The sequence below is a fragment of the Gobio gobio genome, assembly GCF_949357685.1.
Source record: "Gobio gobio genome assembly, chromosome: 17".
In the NCBI taxonomy this organism is placed as follows: domain Eukaryota; kingdom Metazoa; phylum Chordata; class Actinopteri; order Cypriniformes; family Gobionidae; genus Gobio; species Gobio gobio.
The window spans coordinates 35,991,357-36,014,799 of NC_137110.1; the positions used below are offsets into that span (position 1 = coordinate 35,991,357).

The window sequence follows — 23,443 nt, forward strand, 5'->3', positions numbered from 1 at the left end:
TCTGGTTTAAAAAATTAAGAACATGCTATAAGAATTCCTGAAACCTTCTTTGACCATCTGAATTCAGGAGAACAATAGATTTAGCAGATTTATCCAATTGACTATTCATAATTTAGTTGTTTGTAAAGGAAAGTGCCCTCAGCCTTAGATGTTGTGGCCTTTGTATGAATCGAGTTGTGAAATCATTACGTCTGCCCATTCATTTTGCAGTTAAATGAGTCATGCTTATCTATATTCAACTGATATCCTTTTGTGTACATGCTTACGCAAGTCTGTGTCTGTGCAAGTGTGTCAGAGACATAATAACTGTCACCATATTGAAGTTTTATTCAAGATGTAGCCACTTCAAACTTCCATTATATTTACAAATACAATACAGTCAGCATGTAATGCAATCACAAAATGCAAAAAAGAAAAACAAGAGTAATTTTAAATTCACTGTTCATTAATTCCACTCTCTAATTTTGATGTGCTTCCTCTCACGCAATTGCATAATCCTAAAAAAAAAAAGAAAAAAAAAAAACATAATATACGGGACATACTGTCAGTTGTGTGGTATTGGACATTGCCCTAGCCTAGAGCAATGGAGTGATTTATGAGTCTACCAATAATCTCTAATTCTTACAGCGAATGTTATAGGTTCTAGATAGGTTCTAGATAGTTGTAAGGTGGTTTAATAGTAATCATAATTGACATTGGCCCCGTGTCTGTAGGAACCGGGGTTCTGTTGGCTCATAGGTGCATTCTCATCGTGATGATGCTGCCGGCCCTGGTCATTTGATCTGGCCTGGTCCATCCAATAGGAGAGATCAGTCTCAAGTCTCTGTAAATACATAATGGTTGAATGAGAGCGGATATTACACTGTATGGGAAAGGATTTAGGTTACATTTGGGCTTTTTTATGCAGACACAACAGAGGTGGACAACTAATTAATGAGGAAATAACGGTAATGGAATCAATACACATTGCAGACCAGACTCACACTCAGAACTGAGTGTCAGAACTGAACATGTCAGCAGAAGCACATGCACTTACAGTGACATGACACCACAGCTCAGATTCAGACTCATATATAATATATATTTTTTTGTGTTGTTGTTGTTGTTTGTAATAAATAAGACTGTTTTTATGAAAATAATAATAATAAAAACATTTCTTGCATGGAACACAAAAGGAGAATTTTATTTTAAAAAAGTACAAAGAATAAGCACTAGAGCTTCAAAAAAGACACAAAAACACCATAAATGTATCTCAAAATAGTCCACAAGACTTAAAGTGCTCCTATTACAATTTTCTGGATATTACTTTTAGTGTAGTGTGTAATATGCTGCCCTACAAAACAAAAAGGCAGTAATTGCATTTTTGGTCAAAAATTAGTTATCATTTTCATGACATTCAAGGCATCCTTTGTTATGTGACAAAACATCTGATCTCAAATGTATGTCGTTTTGGAGAAAAATGGTAGTTGTTTGTACAGTAACTGCAAAAAGCCTAGTGAAACAAAGCAAGAGTACAGTAACATCCATTACTGTATTCTTGTTATGTTTTACCTAAACAAAAAAAAAACGTGTTGCTGCGTAGTGAAGTTACTGTTTCCATGGTTAACATACACAGCTGATTTCACGGCATCCTTACGGGACGGTTTTAACATTTGCAATTTCACCCTTCTAACTTCACACAAATTTTGTTTGAGATGGCACAAAGCCTGGGAAAGAAGATAGTCGAACTGCCGTTGAAAAGAAAATACCCGGAGAATGGTAAGTAACAGTGAAATATTAAACATTTAGAGGCTAAGCTATCACAATATAAACACCTGTCAGCCGCCAGGGCAGGACTTCCTCTCAGAGGTCCATTCAGATAGCATAATGCTAATTGACAGGCAATGTTTTAAATTAAACAGCTTTGCTTACCTGCCCTTGATCCTCCCTGCTCCTAGCTGTAACTTTATCCTCTGTAACTTCACATCATCGCCGATGCCATGTCATCATTTTGTTGTTCATGTCACAAAGCTATAATCCAACCAGCACTCGGAGAGCACTAACCTCTGTCAAGGTAGCCTAATAGGTCACTGAGGCTATAAAAAATTCCAAATGTCCCGTGGAAAATATTGACCTAAAATGGTCAAATTAGTTTGGGTTTGGTTTATACATGTTCAGGAAAACAAATGGTTCCCATTATTTCAAATACAGTGTATCTAACACACACAGAGCCCAAGTTGTGGCAAAATAGTATTTGGAGAATCTGTAGTTCCCCTTCGAGGGAACTCGAACGCTGCATAACCCACTGCATAACCTGCATAACAAGCTGTGATGACACTTTGGGGAACGCCCCTAGCGTAAAGCGTCTGAAGAATGAATGGAATCAGCCCAATCCTGATTGGTGTTGCGTCATGACGTAGTATGTGACGGCATACCCGGAAGATACCAAAAGGATGTCTGAACACAACAGAGATAGCTTTCTGCTCTTCAGCGTTAGCGCTCTGTGTTTGTTGGTCATATTTGGTGTTGTTTGTCTACCATCTATCATCGAAAAGTTGTAACATGGCGAGCGAGCATTTCAGATTGTGTGTGCCTCCATGTCCTCGTTACATTACGGGCACGGACACACATGAACTCTGTGTGCAGTGTCTCGGTGTGCAGCATGCCCGGGCCGCTCTCGAAGGAGCTGTCCAACTCTGAGGAGTCGGGAACCGAGGCGGATGATGTGGGACCTTCGCCATTCCACACGCCCGCTTTGGAGGAGCTCGTGGAGGTTAAAACCCATGCCGTGGCCAAGCTTAACTTAGATTGACAACAGGAAATAGTGGACATCCAGCCGCCATCTAAACTGGATGAACGCTTTTTCAGGCGTCAGGTTCAGCCTCCACGTCAGGGCCTTCCCTTCTTCCCTGATTTACACAACGATTTGTGTAAATCATGGGAAAGACCCTTCTCAGCCCGTTTATCAAATCCCCCAGTGCTTGACTTTGCAAACGTGCTGGGGGCGGCTGAGTCGGGTTATGCAGCGTTGCCGTGGGTGGAAGAGGCGCTCACGGGCCACCTCTCACCCGGGGCCGCTGCATCACTGAAGGCTCCGACGCTGCCCACTAAACCTTGCCGCGATACCTCCAGGTTGGTCGGGAGGGCTTTTAGTGCGGCGGGTCGCGCTGCTGGTTGCCTGCACACCATGGCGGTCCTGCAGGCATACCAAGCTGACCTCCTCAAAGAGCTGGATGAGGGCAAGGGTACCTCCCCAGATGACTTCACCGAACTCCGGAAGGCGACCGACTTGTCTCTCCGCATTACCAAGGAGACGGCCCGTGCTGTGGGTCGTCCATGACTGGTCTGGTGTGCGTCGAGAGACATCTCTGGCTCAACCTGTCGTGGATCAAGGAGAGGGAGAAACACTTTCTCCTTGATGCCCCGATCTCGCCTTCTGGCCTCTTCGGCGGTGCGGTTGATACCGTCGTCGAGAGGTTTCAGGAGGTGAGGAAGCAGTCGGCCGGCTTCCAGAAGTTCATCCCTCGCCGCTCTGGCTCCTCGGCTCAGGCTGCTCCGAGTGGGCAGCCCGGTCCGTCATCCAGCTCCACGCACCGTGAGGTGCAGAAGCAGAGTGTCGCCTCCCGCACCCATCCTGAGGGAGCTTGGCAAAGGAGGCGTTGCACTCGCAAGAAGCCTTCTCAGCCTAAGGGCGACCTGAGGGACGTCAATTAGGTCAAGAAGGCTTCCAAGCGATCCTAGCTTCAGCCAGATCGCTGAGAGCCGTCCCCCACAGGGTGGAACGATCGAGGTCGCTTCCTCCCTGGGGCTCTCGGGAATTTATGCTGTGTTCCCGCAGTCCATGATGCTTCGGGCCGCATCGATTCCCTGCGCGCGCGCTGCTCCAGCCACCTCTAATAAGACCTGCGGCCAGTGCCGCCGCTCCCATTACACGCATCACACGTGGGCACCAAGTGCTCAGGGGGGCACCACAAGAAAATGCCACAAGAACGCCACCACGGACATCATGAAGTGATCGCACATAGGGCATCAAAACGGCCAGCGGCGGTACTGCCTGCAATCCAGCAATCGCGTGCGCACGCCGAAACTCTTCCCCAACTTCGCCCTGCCGGTCAGCCACTTCGAGGGTTTGGGGAGGAGGCTCGGTTAACACCCGAGACTGGCCTCGAGAGGCTAGTTCCCTTAGTAGATTATCTCGGTGCATGGTCATGCCTTCCGGGTATATCTGCGTGGGCCCTGCGTACTGTGGAACGGGGTTACAGGCTGCAGTTCGGTTTCCCTCCCCCAAAGTTCAAGGGGGTGGTCCGGACTGTGGTCAGCCCGGAGCAGGTGCGGGTGATGGAACAGGAAGCAGGGAATTGATGCGGCCCGAAGCGTCATGGACAGCGGGAACACAGCATCAATTCCCAGAGAGCCCCAGGGAGGAAGCGACCTCGATCGTTCCACCCTGTGGGGGATGGCTCTCAGCAATCTGGCCGAAGCTAGGATTGCTTGGAGGCCTGCTTGACCTGAATGACGTCCCTCTGGTCACCCTTAGGCTAAGAAGGCTTTTTGCCAGCGCAACGCCTCCTTTGCCAAGCTCCCTCAGGATGGGCGCGGGGTTCTTTCCTTCGGCCTAGCTCTTTCCCCTTGCACCTTCACGAAGTGTATGGATGCAGCACTGGCTCCGTTGAGACTCCAGGGCATCCGCATACTCAACTATATCGAGGACTGGCTCATCCTGGCCCAGTCGTGCGATATGGCTGTTCGACATCGAGATGTCGTTCTGGCCCACATAAGGTGCTTGGGGCTGAGACTCAACACGAAGAAGAGCGTGTTGACGCCCTCACAGAGGACCACATTCCTGGGGGTCATGTGGGATTCGACGTTGATGCGGGCACAATTGTCCCCCGCTCGCGTCGAGTCCATACTGGCGATGGTCTCGAGAGTTAAGCTGGGCCACAGCCTCACTGTGAAGCAGTTCCAGAGACTGCTGGGTCTCATGGCAGCAGCATCCAACGTGATACCGTTCGGCCTGCTCCACATGAGACCCCTCCAGTGGTGGCTAGCAACCAAGGGTTTTTCCCCCAGGGGAAACCCTTTCCGTATGATCAGGGTAACGGCAGATGCCTTCGTTCCCTTGTCATATGGAAGAAGCCTTGGTTCGTGTCCCAGGGGCCAGTGTTGGGAGTGTTTTGTTGCCGGAAAACCGTTTCAACAGACACCTCCCTCTCTGGTTGGGGCGCGGTCATGGAAGGCCGCTTTGCAAGAGATCCCGGCATTCTTTCTGGCACATCAACTGCCTGGAAATGCTGGCGGTCTACAAAGCTCTGAGGAGCTTTCTCCCGGACCTCCGCGGCCACCATGTCCTGATACGATCCGACAATATGTCGGCTGTATCGTATCTAAATCATCAGGGGGGCCTGAGGTCGCGCCCTCTTTACAGACTGGTACACCAGGTTCTCCTGTGGTCCCAGGGGAAGTTGTCGTCCCTCAGGGCGATGTACATCCCTGGGGACCAAAACCAGCGGGCAGATATCCTGTCAAGGCAGGGGCTGAGGCCCGGGGAGTGGCGACTCCACCCCGAGGTGGTGGAGGCCATGTGCCAGAGGTTTGGCCCGGTGGAAGTGGATCTCTTCGCGTCTCGAGAGACGTCCCACTGCCCACTGTGGTTCACCCTCAGCCATCCGGCCCCGGCTCAGTTGATCACGCCTCTTGTGCAGTAGAAAATACAGAGCAGACTCCCCAGACCAATGTTCAATCTTAAAATGAGCTTGGTCTGGTGATAGCCAGACTACTAATCACACAGTACAGTGTTCAAAGTACTCTAGTTTTAACTGAGACATCACCCTGTTCTCATTATAACTAAGTATAACTACTCTCATTATACTTTGGGCTCAGCTTCATTTGACTTTGCTGATAATTACTTGACATTCTGTGGTTATATCAAAAAATCAGTGTGAATATTTAATGTACTGCGAAATAAAACAATGAGGTAGACTGCACATGATTGCATTATGACAATTGACATAGGCTATTTGACATAATTTGTATGATTACGGTTTTACTCACTGCCTCATCATAGCCCATATACATAAATTGCTGGATCCACTGCTGGACATCGGGACGGCTTCGGTCCCACACGTTTCTCTTAGTTCTGTGAAGAGCTGACAGAAACTCTTTAGCCTTGGACTGCAACACTGCTATCTGTGCTTTAGGCCTGGCTTCCAGCTCCTTTGCTGTGTAAACAGAAAAGGAAACATTCAAGGCCAGAGTCAGAGGAACGTCTTAATTTTGCCTAGTTAAACTCGTTCCTGGGTCAACATATTTATCATTGAACTGTGTTACACTCATCAATGTCATTTTTCATATTTCTTGGTAATAGGAAGGGGGATGGGGGTATCACAACCCCCAGAATGCATAAAGGTGGTCAAATGTACCCATACGGAATATTTACTCATATGGAGAATTGACTCAAGTCACTAAAAGTTCACCTATGAATATCTACAAGTATACCATATGTATCTTGTGAATTAATTGTATTTTTCCTTTTCATCTTCGGTATAATTTTAAATGTCCCAGTGTGGTTGGTAAAATGGTCTCAATTTCACAGCAGTCAATGAAAGCTTTAGCATAAGTTCTTAATTGTCACGTCACTTCAACTTTTTATCTATCCAATCACATTCTAATACTTGGGTATAAAAGATCGGTAACTACTAATGTCTGAGTTCGCAGATGCTGACGCTCCAATTCAACACCATCCTCCCCACCACCTCCAAGTCAAATCCTTCCCTACATCCACCCCACCACCACCAGGATGGTCCCTTCCATACCTCACGGGGGGGTCGGCTGCGCCTCTGCCTTCGTCTTCAGGCAGGATATGCAGAGTCCGGACCCTCAGATTGCGAGCTACGGACGGGGCCTATGCCAAAGTACTTTATTGCTTGCTGGGTTGTTAATAAATGGATAATTGTCACAGTATTTATTCTCCCGAGTCTTTCTGGTAGAACTTATTTTATGAGAAAGATTGAACATTTTGGAGAATTCTGTTTTCCTGTTGTGTGGCGTTCCTTCAAGATATTTGATAATCATTGCTCCTCTCCCCTGAAACCAGGTGCAACTATTCAGGGGACATGAATAGGCCCAACACAATTCCAAAAATATGTGTGTAATAAATATTTACAGCTCTTTTGTTCTGGTTGGAAATTTAAGGAAAACTGGAAAAACAGTCAGGGTATTCTGTAACCAAGGGGGATTCTACTACATGTACACATATAGTTGCATTTATTCTTTAAAACACATGACTGCTTTACTGTAAGTGTCATATGCAATACTTAGGTTAAAGGTTGTCGATGCTATGCATTCTAGACCATGTGTCTTGTGAAAAGTTTTAATAACTGTAACACTGGAATTGTCCAGCAATTTTAAGTTACATGTGTGACTATTTTGAATTTGTTTGTCTCGTACGTGTACCAGCTATTTCCCATATGGCGGCAGTAAACCGTCTCGGTTAAGTATGGTAACCCTCGTTCCCTGAAGGAGGGAACGGAGACGTGCATCGGACGTCACCGACAAATTGGGATCACTTCAGGGAGCCCCTATCAGCTTTGAGATATAGAGAACGGGCCAATGGGCCATTGGCGTGCGAGATTTGGATCTTGCGCTCCGCCCCGCACCACGGGTATAAACAGGAAGCGAGAGCAGTGCACTATTGTTTTTCACTGAGGAGCCGAACTAGTGACTCGGCCATGCAGTGATGGTACAGCAACTGTGGCGACGGGACGTACGTCTCCGTTCCCTTCTGTATGGTAACGAGGGTTACCATACGTAACCGAGACGTTCCCTTTCAATTGGGATCCCTTTGGAAAACGCCACAGTTACTACCACTTCCAGCGCCCAGCGAAAGCCCCTCAGACCCTGTCTGTACCGGGCAGGAAAACTCACGCAGGGAGAGTCACACTGCTGTTCCGCAAGACCCACTCAGTAGACTTTATTGGATAACGCTGGGAAAGCGTGCCCGGGAGGGCCGCTGCGGAAGCCACATCATGCCCAGAGGGAGTTACCATGTGGAGAATACACGTATGGACTGGCTTTGGGCAGTACAACATACGGAAGTCCCAGGGGTGGCCCCGGCCATCTGTGGCGGGGAACAACACCGTACTGAGACGGCAGAGGAAGCTCTGCCGAGGGAAAGACACAAGCTCGCCGAAGGGAGCCGAACCGGGGAAGAATACACATATTGAACTGCCGTGGGGGTCACAACATATGGAACCTAGCCTAACACAAGTTCCACCGATGCATATGAGTGTTAGACATGGCGTCGGACGCTCCGCCACATCCGACTGCCGCGGGTTGCGGAGGACTCACAAGGTTCACCTTTCTTAGGGGAACTCAACTGGAGCAGATAAGCGCACGTATCCATTCTATGGGGAAGGGAATGGCGCAGCAAGCCAACACTAGAACGGGCACTTCAGTGTTACTGACTATGGGAAGTGAGCACACGGGAAGAAACCGGCTCTACACGGAGGCTATAAATCTAGTGAACGTGTTAGGTGTCGCCCAGCCCGCAGCTCTACAAATATCTGTCAGCGAGCCGCCACGATCCAACGCCCAGGAAGAAGCTACACCCCTGGTGGAGTGGGCTCTTAACCCGAGCGGGCAGGGCACGTCTTCAGGTCACAGACGAAGAGCTGCTCTGAGGTCCTGAAGCTTTGCATTCTGTCCACGTAAGTCCGCAGGGCGCGAACTGGACAGAGAAAAGCTAGGGCTGGGTCTGCCTCCTCCAAAGGCAGCGCTTGCAGGCTCACCACATGGTCCCGGAAGGGAGTGGTGGGAACCTTGGGCACGTATCCGGGCCGGGGTCTCAGGATTACATGAGAAATACCGGGCCTGAATTCCAGGCATGATTCGTCGACCGAAAATGCCTGCAGGTCCCCTACCCTCTTGATGGAGGCCAATGCAGTCAGGAGTACTGTCTTCAGAGAACTTTTAACTCAGCTGACTGCAAAGGCTCAAAGGGCGCTCTCTGCAGTGCCGTTAGCACCAGAGTTAAGTCCCAAGAGGGTATGGGGGGGGGGGGGGGCGAGGCGGATTTAGTCTCCTTGCTCCCCTCAGGAACCTGATGATCAGATTGTGCTTACGAAGGACTTTCCATCTACCATGTCATGATTAGCGGCAATAGCGGCAACATACACCTTGAGGGTGGAGGGAGACAGCCTTCGCTCCAACCCATCTTGTAGGAAGGAAAGCACGGAACTGATCGAACATATTTGAGGGTCTTCTCGGTGAGAAGAGCACCAATCGACGAACAGGTTCCACTTCAACGCATAGAGCCGTCTCGTAGAGGGAGCTCTAGCGGAAGTGATGGTGTCTACCACAGCCTGTGGTAGGTCACCTAGAACCTCCTACCAGGGACCAGACATGGATCAGCTCCAGATCAGTTGGACCGTCTGGGGATGGAGTCTCCACTCTCCCAGGAGCACTTGCTGACGTGAGAGCTCGTAGGCTGCATGATTGAGCAGGCCCGGAATGTGAGTGGCACAAAGCGACCTCAGATGCTTCTGACTCCATAAGAGGAGATGGCGGGCGAGTTGTGACATGCGACAGGAGCGTAGACCACCCTGTTTGTTGATGTACGCAATGGCCGCAGTGCTGTCCGTACGGACCAGAATGTGCTTGCCTCTGAGCGGCGTTTTGAAGCGGCTGAGTGCAAGACGAACTGCTAACAACTCAATGCAATTGATATGCCATTGCAGTTGAAACCCCGTCCACAGACCCGAAACTGCAAGCCCGTTGTATGTGGCACCCCAACCCATGGATGACGCATCCGTGGAGACAAAAGCATGCCTGGACACTTGTTCTAGAGGCACTCCTGCCCGTAGAAATGAAGGGTCCGACCACGGGCTGAAGGTTTGGTGGCATCTCGGCGTCACTTGGACACAGAGGGTTCCGCTGTGCCACGCCCATCTCGGGACTCGGTCGTGTAGCCAGCGTTGAAGCAGTCTCATATAAAGCAATCCGAGCGGCGTTACTGCGGCAGTGGATGCCATATGCCCCAAGAGCCTCTGAAAATGTTTCAGTGGAACCGCTGTCCTGCATTTGAAAGAATTCAAGCAGTTCAACACCGACTGGACGCGCTCCTCGTGAGGCGTGCAGTCAGGGTGACCGATTCCATTTCCATACCGAGAAAAGAGATCCTCTGCGTAGGGCAGAGTTTGCTCTTCTCCCAGTTGACCTGAAGCACCAACCGGCTGAGGTGACTGAGCACCATGTCCCTGTGTTCGCACAACTGCTCTCGCGACTGGGCAAGGATCAGTCAGTCATCGAGGATGCGAACAGGGACAGCCCGAAGGGTAGGACTTTGTACTGATACGTCCGTCGAAACCGGCCGGCTCTATCGCATCCTTCACCAGTAGGACTGCGATCTCCGCCTGGAGCACAGAGGCGTTCTCCTTCGACACGGAGGTGAAGTGAACGCCCCTGAACTTGGCCCGAAGTGGGGTCTGAGTGTGCTGTGCGACATTCCATGGGTGGAATGACATCTTGAAAAAGATGCAGTGTCACACCCGTGTTGCTCTTTTGTGAGGAAATGCTCTTTTATCAGTGCTGAAGCACCCAGGGAAACCGCAGCAACACACAGGGGATGGTGCAGCCTGTGTTTGCACTCAAGACACACGCTCACCGATACCAACAGTGGTTGCTGTGAAAACAGCAGTTGTTTTTAATGCAGCAGATCGCGGTCGCGCTGTCCTGTGCCTTCATGCTTGCACAAGCGTCCTCTTCTCTGGTTCTCTTGTAATACTCTTGCTGAATAGCAGGCAGTCAAAATAACTCAGTTGAAACGCTGTTCGGCTCCGAAGTGAATGACAATAATGCGCTGCTCTCACTTCCTGTTTATACCCACGGTGCGGTGCGTGGCAGAGTGCGAAATGCAAATCACATTGGCCCTTTCTCTATATCTCGAAGCTGATAGGGGCTCCCTGAAGTGATCCCAATTCGTCGGTGACGTCCGAAGTACGTCGAACGTGACAGACTGAAAGGGAACCATGTACAGGAGCACATAAATGCCAGCTGGCTAAAATGTGATTCAGAATTGCATTATCATTTTTGAATTGACTTCTAAAAATGTAATAGTGCAATTGGCAATAACATTTTATATTGGATTGATTGTGTATCCTTCTGAAATCATTTATTTCTAGATTAAAGTGGAGTCTGGTGTTACCGCAAATATTGTGTCCAGGATAGATCAAACTGAAGTTCGGCTCATGAGTGAATGGAGCATGAGGCACATCATCTGAGACCTTTTGTTCCCTTTCGTTCAGTCACTACGACGTACGTTAGTGACTAACGAATGGGGGTTTCGCTTAGAAGCCAATCATCTTCTTCGTATTCAACAGCGCCCAATGGCAGTGCCAATGCCATGGGCATGCGGAATTTGCATGCGTAACTCCGCCCCACCTCGTGGGTATATAAGGAAGTACGCTGGCAACATCGCATTATGTTTTTGCTTTGGAGCCAAGAGGATCTCTTCACTCCTACAAGCCTGAATTCTGAAGTCTTCTCTTCAGTCTTCGAGACCAGCGGTTCTCCAGGGTGTTGGTGTTACGGCGCGTTCCAGCGATCTCATGCTGCCTGCCTGCTGATCTGTGCAGTGATCTGCAACAGCTGTGTGTGTGTTTCCCTGGGCGCTTCGGCACTCTGCAGAGCTTTCCTCTCACAAAAAGAGCTTGCGCGTGGCACGTCTTTTTCAAGACGGTTCGCCCGTGCACTTCCGGGTGCGATCGATCTCCGTTGCTGTCTATGGGCACATTCACTGCTCGATGTGTTTGGGCTTCAGCACATTCGGGCAGTGTTTGTGGATGCGTCATGTTCCCACTGCGGGAACGTGACCATCGCGATGTTGCGGTCGAGACTCAGTGATCTCCGTGAGGAGAGAGAGTCCCCTCTGCCACACCCCAATCTACCGTCTCCGAGTGAGGTGGTACTTTGGCTGGTGGCCAGGGTGACCTGAGTGCGGTGCCGTGGTATTAAGAACCCCGACGATCATTCCTCGGGCCACGCCCCCTCTTGCACATTGCTTAAACCCGCGAGTGTTGGACTGAAACAGCGGCCCGTCTCTGACGCCTCGTTCGTTTCGTCCACGCTCCAGATAGCAGTGAGATGTCGATCGCCGCATCCCAAGGTGGGCTGGAGTCCTTTGGGGATGACGATTAGGAGTTGTGCTCCGCCTCCGGGTGTGTCAGCGCTGCCTGATCCGACCTAAGGTTGACAGCCATGTTATCTCGGGCAGCCGCGAGTCTCGCGCTGGTGTGGAACTCCGCCCAGTCGCGAGTGCTCGTGGTTGCGCGATTGGTTTTTGGGGACGGCACCCGACAGCTGTTGGGCCCCGCCCCCAATGCCTTTCGCTCCCGAGATGCATGAGGAGATCACGCGGTCCTGGAAGTCCCCGTGCTTCCCGCGATCGTTTGGTGGCCTCCTCCGCCTTCTCTGCCCTTGATGGGGCCGCGGCCTAGGGTACACTGGGGCCCCCTCACCCCCACTGTTGAACTCTCTGTTGCGCACTACGGTGTCCACAGAGGGCTTGACGTGGCGTGGTGTGGCTGTCCTAAGCACCCTCCCAAAGCCTGTGGGCTCGTCTACTTCGGTGGCGTGGTCCTGCAGAGCTACGGGCAGGCCGCCGCCCCGTTGCACATGCACAAGGGTGGAGCCGACCCAGGGCTCTTCATTGAGCTGCGTGCCGCGACTGATCCCGCCCCCGGGCGGTGAAGGTGGCCACACGCTCCCTGGGTCGGGAGATGTCCACAGCTGTGGTCCGGGAGAACACCTGGCCTTACCTGGTGATTTGGAGGACGTTGAGTGGGCCCGCCCCCTCAACTCACCCATATCCCAGGCTGGCCTCTTCGGCGGCGCGGCTGGGAACTGCGCCCAACAGTTCTCGGCCGCCCCAGAGCAAACTGAGGCTGTAACACGTACTGCCCCGGCGGCCAGCTGCTGCACCAGCCGCCGGCTCAGTCGCCTCAGTCCGCTCGCCGCCGAGGGCGCCCTCCCACTTCCCGCCCGGCCCCAGCAGCAGCCTTAACCTGGGCCGCGCCGTGGAGGTGGTTGAGGATGTCGCCCAGTCCGCTCCCCAGACTGGTTAAACGCCACGCTGGAGGTGGACAACTCAGAGATGGGTTCCAGTTCTTCCCAGGGGATGGTAGCAGGGCCTCTCCTTCCCCCGGTGGAGGGCCGGGGGAAAATCCTCCGCTGCTGGCCCCCGGGCTAGCAGCGCTTGGGAAGAACTCATGTTCCTGTCTCTGAGGACCCAGAGACCGGTGATGACAGTGCGCGCCACCCACGGGTCCCGCCACTCGCATCCCTCTCTGTCGCCAGCCTCCTGGCAGAGCAGACCCCAGTGGAACGCGCGTCCTTCCCTGGTCTCCTCTGTCAGGACGCAGCCGTTAACCGCACCCCCACACCGGGACGCCCAACAGCCTCCCTTGTCCGGGTCGGTAACGCTGCATCGCTGCCCCACTCCGGGTACACCTGTAGTCCGATGGACCCCGCTGGTGCAGTTCCTGGGAGCCTGGCTTCAGATTCCAGGGCTGTCCCGCTGGGTCGCGAAAGACAGTCAGGTGCGGCTACGCGATTTAGTTTGCGCAGGTTCCTCCCTGCTTCCGGGGAGTCCGTTCCACTATGATCGGGGCTAATGCCCCCGTCATGCGAGCGGAGGTTGCCACCCTACTGGCGAAGGGTGCGATCGAACCTGTCCCTCCAGCCGAGGTGAATTCCGGGTTTTACAGCCCGTACTTCATTGTACCCAAAAAGACCAGTGGGCTTGACCGATCCTGGACCTGCGCGTCTTGAACCGTTACCTCCACCGGTTTCCGTTCAAGATGTTGACAGCGAAACGCCTTTTCGAATGCGTTCGTCCAGACGATTGGTTGCAGCGATCGACCTGAAGGACGCCTACTTCCATGTCTCCATTCTACCTCGACACAGACCGTTCCTACGGTTTGCTTTCGAGGGGCGGGCATATCAGTACGCAGTTCTACCATTCGGGCTATCTCTGTCCCCTCGCGTCTTTACGAAGATTGCCGAGGCAGCCCTTGCGCCCCTTCGGCAGCACGGGGTTCGCATCCTGAATTACCTCGACGACTGGCTCATACTGGGTCACTCTCGAGAGCAGGTTTGCGGACACAGAGATTTGGTGCTCCATCACCTAGCCCGTCTGGGCCTTCGGGTCAACTGGGAGAAGAGCAAACTTTGCCCCGCGCAGAGGATCTCTTTTCTCGGTATGGATCGACTCGGGCGCCATGTGCGCGCAGCTTTCGAGCGAGCGCGCGCAGTCTCTGCTGACTTCCCTTCGACAAGTCGAGGGCAAGAGTGCGGTTCCACTGAAACTGTTTCAGAGGCTCCTGGGGCATATGGCATCTACAGCCGCGGTAACGCCGCTCGGATTGCTTCATATGAGACCGCTTCAGCACGGGCTACGCGATCGAGTCCCGAGATGGGCATGGCGGTCTGGCATGCTCCGGGTACAAGTGACTCGGGCCTGCTTACAGACTCTCTCCCCGTGGTCGAACCTCAGTTTTCTACGGACCGGAGTGTCCTTAGAACGAGTTTCCAGGCATCTTGTTGTATCAACAGATGCATCATCCACGGGCTGGGGTGCCATGTGCAATGGACAAGCAGCCACGGGCTCCTGGATAGGACCCCAGCTTCTGCATGTCAATTGCCTCGAGTTGCTGGCAGTACGGTTCGCCCTGCACCGCTTCCGAGCGTTGCTGAAGGGTCAACATGTACTAGTCAGGACAGACGACACGGCCGGGCGGTCTACGCTCCCGCCGTATGTCTCAACTCGCCCGCCATCTCGTTTTTTGGAGTCAGAAGCATCTGAGGTCCCTTCATGCTGTCCACATCCCGGGAGTCCTGAACCGTACAGCCTACGAGCTCACGGCTTCAGCCACTTCCTGGAGAATGGAGACTCCATCCCCAGACGGTCCAGCTGATATGGGAACGGTTCGGCGACGCACAGGTAGTCCTGTTGCCTCCCAGGACTCTTCCCATTGCTCCCTGTATTATTCCCTGACCTATGGTCGGCACGGATGCACTGGCGCACAGCTGGTCGTCGGGGCTACGCTATTATGCGTTTCCCCCAGTGAGCCTTCTCGCACAGGTACTGTGCAAGATCAGGGAGGACAAGGAGCAGGTCATGTTGGTCGCCCCGTTGGCACGGCCGGACCTGGTTCTTAGAACTGCTACTCCTTGCGACAGCCCCTCCCTGGCCTATTCCTCTGAGACTCCTCAGAGACGGGGCACCTTTTGGCACCCGCATCCAGCGTTCTGGAAGCTCCACGTGTGGCTTCTGGACGGGACGCGGCTGGTTTGAGTAGCCCTCCACCTGCGGTGGTCGCTACCATCACTTCCGCTAGGGCAGAGTCTACACGACACCTCTATGCGTTGAAGTGGGACCTCTTCGTCACATGGTGCTCTTCCCGCCAGGAAGACCCCTGGAAATGCCCGATCGGGTCTGTGCTTCATTTCTCCAGGAGGGGGTGGGACGAAGGCTGTCTCCTTCCACCCTTAAGTGTACGTGGCCGCAATATCTGCCTACCACGATCTCCTGGGAGACAAAAAGGTAAGTAGCAGCACGACCTGATCATCAGGTTCCTGAGGGGGGCGAGGAGACTGAATCCTCCTCGCTCTCCTCTCGTTCCCTCTTGGGACCTCTCAGTAGTCTTAAGTGCTCTGCAGAGGCCTCCCTTTGAGCCTTTGCGGTCGGCTGAGATTAAGCTCTTGTCTATGAAGACGGCTCTGCTGACCGCATTGGCCTCGCTTAGAGGGTCGGGGACCTGCAAGTATTTTCGGTTGACGAAGCGTGCCTTGAGTTCGGGCCGGCTAACTCTCACGTGATCCTGAGACCCCGGCCCGGATATGTGCCCAAGGTTCCCACCACTCCGTTCCGAGATCAGGTGGTGAACCTGCAAGCGCTGCCTTTGGAGGAGGCAGACCCAGCCTTGGCATTGCTCTGTCCAGTACGCGCTCTCCGCGCCTACATAGACATGACGCAGTGTTTCAGGACCTCAGACCAGCTCTTTGTCTGTTATGGTGGAGAGCGGAAGGGAAGCGCTCTCTCAAAGCAGAGGTTGTCTCACTGGATAGTGGACACCATTGTTTTGGCATACCAGCAGCAAGGCCGACCATGTCCCCTTGGTGTCCGGTGGAGTGTGCCCTCCTCTTGGGCTCTAGCGCATGGCGCCTCGCTAACAGACATCTGCAGAGCTGCAGGCTGGGCGACACCCAACACATTCGCCAGATTCTACAATCTCCGAGTGGAGCCAGTGTCCGACTATGTACTCGCCCCTACGGGTGGCCGGTAATGGGCCAGGCTCAGGTGTCTTCGCTTGCTCGCCATTCCACTCCAAGGACTGGATACGTGCGATATTTTCCTCAGGTGAGCTCCCCGAGAGCCCTGAGCTCCTCCAGCACTGCTTACGCCGACATCAGTTCAGTCTGCCCTTTCGAGCCCAGACCCTCATGTCCGGCCAGGTGCTCCGTGTGCATGGTTCCCCTCCGGCGACCCCCACACGAGTATTCACACCGTAAGCCTCCTCAGTGAGCAGGTGTCTTTCCCTTGGCAAGTCCCTGCCACCCCTAGGGTTAAAAATCCACCTTCGGCTGGTACCCTAGAGATCTTCCATATGCAACCCTCAGCGGGTCATATGTGTATTCTCTAAGTCCTCCCTACGGTAGGCATCTTGGCATTCCCTCACTGGGATATGCTTCCCAGTGTACCTTGGTAATCCTGTGTTAAGTGGGAGTCCTACGGCCTTAAGTGGCGGGTCTCACACTTACGCAGGGCACTGGATGACAGCCGAGTGGCGTTGTTGAATAGGATCCCCCATTCGTTAGTCACTAACGTACGTCGTAGTGACTGAACGAAAGGGAACGTCTCGGTTACGTATGTAACCCTCGTTCCCTGAGGAGGGAACGGAGACGTACGTTTCCTTGCCACGTCAGCTGTGCTGCCTGGAACGCGGAGTTCAGTCTTGGCTCCTGCAGCAGTAACATAATGCGATGTTGCCAGCGTACTTCCTTATATACCCACGAGGTGGGGCGGAGTTACGCATGCAAATTCCGCATGCCCATGGCATTGGCACTGCCATTGGGCGCTGTTGAATACGAAGAAGATGATTGGCTTCTAAGCGAAACCCCCATTCGTTAGTCACTAACGTACGTCTCCGTTCCCTCCTCAGGGAACGAGGGTTACATACGTAACCGAGACGATTTCTGTCTAAACTGAGGCCCTGTTTACATCTGGTATTAAGATGCGTTTTGGTCAATTGGATCACAAGTGGATGATGCTAAATACAGGTATAAATAGGGTATAAAATGTTTTGAGCTTGTCCACTTTTGACCACTTCCAGAGGTAGTCAAAAATGCATTCAACCAGATTGCTTTCGTAGTGTAAATGCTCATGTGGTCAGATGTGTTCAAAACAGCCACAAAAGACCAGCATGCTAGTCAGACGAGATTTAAACTTTGTCGGCTGAAGACCCAAGTTTGGTTTGCTGCTGCTTTGCACGTTTTTCCGTCGTCTCCAGTCGCGTGAGCTTATTTCATCCATTAGATTGAAAGATCTGAAAAAGCTCATAAATGAAGAAATCAGGACAGAAGGGATTGAAAGTAGAGAAAATTCCAAGTGTAAACTGAAATGTGTCTCCTTTGTCTACTTGTGATCCGATCGACCAAAACGCATCTTAACACCAGGTATAAACAAGCCGGACTTAGCAAGTTATATGAACTTGACAATGAAAATATTTTGTTTTTTATTATTTATAATTGTTATTATGAAGGTTATATTTATTAGTTAAAGGTAAATTCGAGCAAAAGTAAAATTGAAACAAAATTCTTATAAATTAAGCATACCTTATAGGAGCGCTAGGAAAAGACAAACACATATTATACCTTCGTCCACCCCATTGGATTGCGGGCCGACGAGTGGTCCTTACACATTCATGCGTGATAATATTCATACTTTACACATGCATAGTTTTTTAACAGTTAACCCGAAACCATAGTTCCAACAGACATTTGCAAACAGCATCGCAAAGTTGCGTGGTTGGAAAGACAGCTCTTCTTGTTTGCATGACACGTGGACTTAATAAATCCTTATCTTGAGCAAAATAAGCATGCTGCCATATAGTACAATCTATATCTTTTATTTTGAATACATACAAATGTAATTTATGTCTTTTAGTTTGTCAAGGGATTTAAAGCAACTTTTTTTGAAGAGTGCGCATGTGTGGACGTGCTCTAGTACGTAAGAATGAACCTATATGAATCTGGAAATAAAGCAAAATAACTGAGAAAAATAAAAACTAGTCCTCATGTGCCATGTCCATAATTTATAGCCAAAAAATCTAGCATAAATTCGATCTCAAAATAATTCATTAAAAGAAGTTATTACTCCACCACCTGCGTAACATCATTAACCAACGTGGTTGAACAACAGATTTGCGACAATATGGTTTCAGGAAACAGTTGTGACTAGCTAGTTGATTTCGTCAACGATGCAACGTACTATGGTAGTTACGCAGTGAGTTACATCGTTGTACGGGAAACACACCCCTGGTGGATGCTGCACATTGGTAGCCTGGCTCCGCCCTCCTGCGTACTTCCGCTCAATTTTCCTTTTCCTTCAGTACTCCGTCTGGGACTGCTGTATAGTCTTAGGTCCAATCAGCGAACAGAGGGAGTGGCTGAGAACGATGACGTTGATGTTATGAGCTAGTTTGAGTTGTAGTTCAGTAATGGCAGCAGAGAAAAGATGCGACTTTATCCATTCATTCCATTGTGGCACCGCTGCTGAATATCCAGAAGTTAAAGCCGGAGCAAGAACAATCTTTTTGAGAGTTTTTTTGGAGGCCATGATGTTGTGTCCCGGGAAAAGTTTGATTTTCCAGCTCGCTCCGTTAGTGGTGAAGGAGTTGGCTGAAGCCCCGGTAAGTTAATTGTTTCGCGTGCGGTCGTAAGGCATTTAGGTCATCATTTATAAGGGCTAGTCAGGGATTTTATTGTCGTCCGTCTCCCACCACCCGCGTAAAAATCCCCGGCCGAATTACCTACTGTTTTAGACAAACACCAAGGTCGTGTGGTCATTTAATTGCTGTCCAAATCCACATCTCTGAGTTTTCAAGAATATATCACTTCAAAATTCACTGTTTATATCCTTTTTGACCACTGCAGAGCACCGTACGGCTGCGCTTCACTGTAATTTGGATGCATTTCTAGACTTGTATTTCTTTAAATGCTGGCAAGTATTTTCAAGAGCAATATATTTCATCACGCTCAAAAAATAAAAGAAAGAAAAGCACGTAAACATTCGAATTGGGCCGTTATTTACAGCAGCATTTATTCTTATCATACCAAGCATATATTTTATTTACAGTATGTTACGGACCACGTGAGCAGCGCATTCCCGAACACAAAACTCTCCCCTCCACCGTGAATAAATCACCATCCGAATGCACAAGGTTTTATCACTGATTTTTACGGATTTCCATGTGAGAAAAAAAGGCAAACGCCTCATGATATGCGTCACGACCAAATGTTAGCGATTTGTTATGGCATATCCAGAGTGGCTCTGGGCAGATCCAATAGTTTTAAACTTCAACAGAGTACCCGCCTTCAAGGAAGTTAACGCTTGTCAATGGAGAGTGGCCAGACTCTCTGTACAAATGAAATGTACAAAAGTCTGGTAAGACCAGGCTAGCACATTGGTGGTGTTTGAGGAGATTCCCCCTTCTATGTAAAGCGATTTGAGGACTCAGAAAAAGCGCTATATAAATGTAAAAATTATTATTATTATTATTATTATTATTATCAAATATATAACCTACTCAGACAGTATATGATTTGACAGATGCAGTGCAAACTCTTTCTGAAAATATAGTTTTCACAGTCTGTGATAAATGTGGGGAATGAAGGTTCAGACTTGAATATTTGTATTTATTTATTCATTTATTTATTTATTTATATTTATTTTTATTTATTTTTTTATTTATTTATTTATTTTTGTGCATCATCAATTATTTTAATAATTTCATTAACAGGACACCTTTTTTTTGTGAAGAAAACCATTACTTTAAATACGGAAAGTTTCGACCCCCTTTGTGCATTCATGTAGGTTTTTTGGTTCATGAATTCTAAAATATCAGGCCCCAGGTCAGTTTAAAAGAGAAACATGTGTTTTAAGCGCAGAGGATGATAACAGCCTAAAGCGACACCACCCCTTCCCAATTATCTTGCTCTGACGATGATACACAGAGACTTGACCCAATCTACAGCCCAAAGCTTCCGCACTTCCATGTTATAAATATCAGCGACGTCTTTAGTTTATAATCATCCATGTTATCTTCACTTGGAACATATCAGCCATCAATCTCTGTCAGTTTTGGAGGTCAGAAGCTGATGAAGCGCAAGTGTGAAGAAATTGATGGAGTAAAAAAGGCATCAGGCTATAATTAAAGATTCATGGTAAATGACTAAACTGCTGGCATGATGGACAGGGTGGGTGATTAGTTGGAATATGCTGGTAGAATGAGAGTGTTAATAAACCATGTATCATTAACCAGTAAAATGTTGACATAGTCTCACCATCTCGTTTCACGAGGATCCTGTGAAGTCTACTCTCAGATGAACCACCTAAAACAAACAAACAATGTTGCTTAAATATATTGAAATTAGATCACATTGATTGACATAAATGTAGGCCCGATATTTAATAACACTGTAAGCAATTCCATAGTTCGTGTAGTCCAATATCACAGCAATACAACAGCTGTCTGTCACTCATTTCCTTGTTTAACCACCACAAAGTAGCTGTCACCCATAATGAAATTATAGTTGACTGAACCTTTATTATTATCTGTCAAAGACCCTAATTTTTAACGGAAGCCAACACATTTTGTGGGACGTCTCAAATGCTCCCCACTATTTAGGTGAACACACACAAATCCTTCTTGCAGAATAGAAGTTGTGTAATTTAAGCCATTAAAAATGTGGGGTGTTGCCAAAAACGACCAATTAATGACTAATTATATATTTTCCAAAGTCCAAGTTGCAGGGCACTTACATGCTGTAGACAACTGGACATTCAGAGGACACAGGCCAAATTACACTACAGAAAAAAAAATCCAAAACTGCTGAATTTAGCATGAATATTCTAAGTACATGTCCTAATATTACGTATGACAATATTATCAATCAACAATCAATGTTCAACAGCCAATTCATTTTTTGTGACTGGTCAATGGCTATGAAACTTGGTTTATACATGCAGAGTATGATGCATATAAAAACTGAAACACACCAAATTTCATAAATTTGTTATGCAAGGGGTGCTATATCTATCAATGATCTGCAACTGTGAAAATGTAAATGTACCAACCAAACGACTACAGCATTTACAGCATCTGTTCTTTCAAACCTATTTTTGTTCTCCACACGTGCATGAACCCTGATCATTACGGCTTGTCACTGTATAGATTTTTTTTTATGTTTGTGTGTTGATTTCCTTGTTATACACTGTAGAGTTGACATGTTAGATTTCACAATTTTGAAAATGTCCCATTTAAATAGAAAATGTATATTTTAAATATTCTCTAAACTTGTTATTTTATACCCAATGAAATATTATTGTAAAAATTTTACATATGTTAAAAAATGTATATGTTCAGTTCTAAAATGCAATGCAATTAATCGATATTCTTAGTAAATTAAGCTATGCCTAGTGAAAACTGATTAAAGAACATACTGAACGATTTAAAAAGGGGGGGGGGCACGGTTTCTCATGCATTGTAAAACACTGTTGAGTGTTGAGTTCAAAGTCTAACATTTTACAGAGTTTCAAGCCTTTATTACATTTCATCACACTTCACAAAACCTGTTTACAGGGCCTGTTGTAAGTTCACTAAACCCTCATTAAGTAATGAAGCCACTTCTGAAATGTGGTGTCTGAAAGCCCAAACACACTACGGAAAGCCTTAAATTACATACCTGAGGGTGAGCAGACAGAAAGGATGCTTATGAGAAGGACGGCTTGCACACAGAGGCTGTGGAGTGACATGCTGTTGTTCTATCAGCTGTGGCTGCACTGTGAGGTGGGGAAGGATTTGGTCTGGAGTGAAATGAACAACGAGGCACCATCCTGGACGAACAGGCAAACATTCCTACAGGCGACCTGTTAGCGCTTGTGGAAGAATGTGTACTGGAAGCCAACAAAGCCCCCTACCCCTAACAAATACCACAGTGTGCTTTGATAGCTTGAATCAGTTGTTTCAGAGTCTCAAGTTTTTAAGTATACACAATTTTGGTCAGCTTTGTGATCAAGAGGATTTGGTAACACCTTATTTTACAGTGTCCTTGTTACATATGTTACATGTAAAAACAGTAAAATATGCATCATGCAATCCTAACCCTAAACTGTCAGACAAAATGAGCCAAAATTGTACCTTTGGGGGAACAACAGCTTGTCACTGGGGCAGTACCCTTAAAGGGACATCTTTGTACCCTTAAAAGGTGCATATTAGTATCTTAGAGTAACAATACGTACCTTAAGGTACTACTAAGAACCTTTTGGGGGTATAAAAAAAAAAAGGTACAAAGATGTCCTTTTAAGGGTAAAGTTGTTGTACCCCTAAAGGTAAAAATGTTGCAATTTTTTTCTGACAGTGTAATTAGTATTATTCAGTACTTAAATGTACATTATAACAAGGACACCTTTAAATAAAGTGCAACCGAGGATTTTCATCATAAAGTTAGTCTTCTATTTTAAGAACAATTATCATAAGCTAAGCATGAGCAGTAAACAGCATTATTTATTCATATCTAACAGGAATATTAATCAATCACTTAATAAACTAACATTGCCCAGTTACAGCAAACAAGCTGTTGAATATTTATTTTATGCTGTCAGTCTTTTATGCTGTCAAATTTTTCTTTCCTGTTTTTCTAGGGGGTATATTTCGAGGCAAAAGCAGCAAAACAAGTTGAGAGGGAGACAGATGTTTCTCCAGATGCAATAAATATCTTTCTTTTTCTTTCTAACTCAATTTCCTGCCACAGCTTTGAAGTGCCTCCACGCTGTAGGACATCAAGCAAGGCTTATGGCTATTTCACAAATAACTGTACGGCAGTAGATTCCTGGTTGTATGTTTATGCGTGTGAACCTGCAATGCTCTTGAACCAGAGTTCAAGTTGATCGCACAATGCACCAAATGTTAGCCATTTAATAAAGTTAGTGGAACTCAGGGTAGATTTCCATCTTTTTCCAATTATGATGTCTAAGTTAATGAATCCGATTTTTCTGATCTTTAATATTACAAACACTATTGGTCGAAAGTTTTTTGATAATAATAAGAATTGTCTCTTCAGCAGCAAATCAGAATATTAGAATGATTTCTGAAGGACCATGTGACACTGAAGACTAGGGTAATGATGC

The 23,443-nt window shown here is 48.4% G+C and overlaps 1 protein-coding gene across 1 annotated transcript; it reads right to left on the reverse strand.

Moving 5' to 3' along the window:
• Positions 1–305: 305 nt before the first annotated feature.
• On the reverse strand, positions 306–22,124 carry ecrg4b (ECRG4 augurin precursor b). The gene is made up of 4 exons (XM_079840210.1): positions 22,000–22,124; positions 20,599–20,646; positions 6,031–6,197; positions 306–823 (listed from the first exon to the last, which is right to left on the reverse strand). The coding sequence occupies exons 1-4, from the start codon at positions 22,067–22,069 to the stop codon at positions 674–676; spliced, it is 435 nt and encodes a 144-aa protein (XP_079696336.1). The 5' UTR covers positions 22,070–22,124; the 3' UTR covers positions 306–673.
• Positions 22,125–23,443: the final 1,319 nt, after the last annotated feature.

Bases quoted from the DNA above. Each gene is read 5' to 3' on its own strand.
- ecrg4b (XM_079840210.1), bottom strand. From the start codon at position 22,069: ATGTCACTCCACAGCCTCTGTGTGCAAGCCGTCCTTCTCATAAGCATC. The intron at 20,647-21,999 runs GTATGTAATTTA...TGTTTGTTTTAG, and splicing joins TTCTGTCTGCTCACCCTCAG to GTGGTTCATCTGAGAGTAGA. The intron at 6,198-20,598 runs GTGAGACTATGT...CTGTTTACACAG, and splicing joins GATCCTCGTGAAACGAGATG to CAAAGGAGCTGGAAGCCAGG.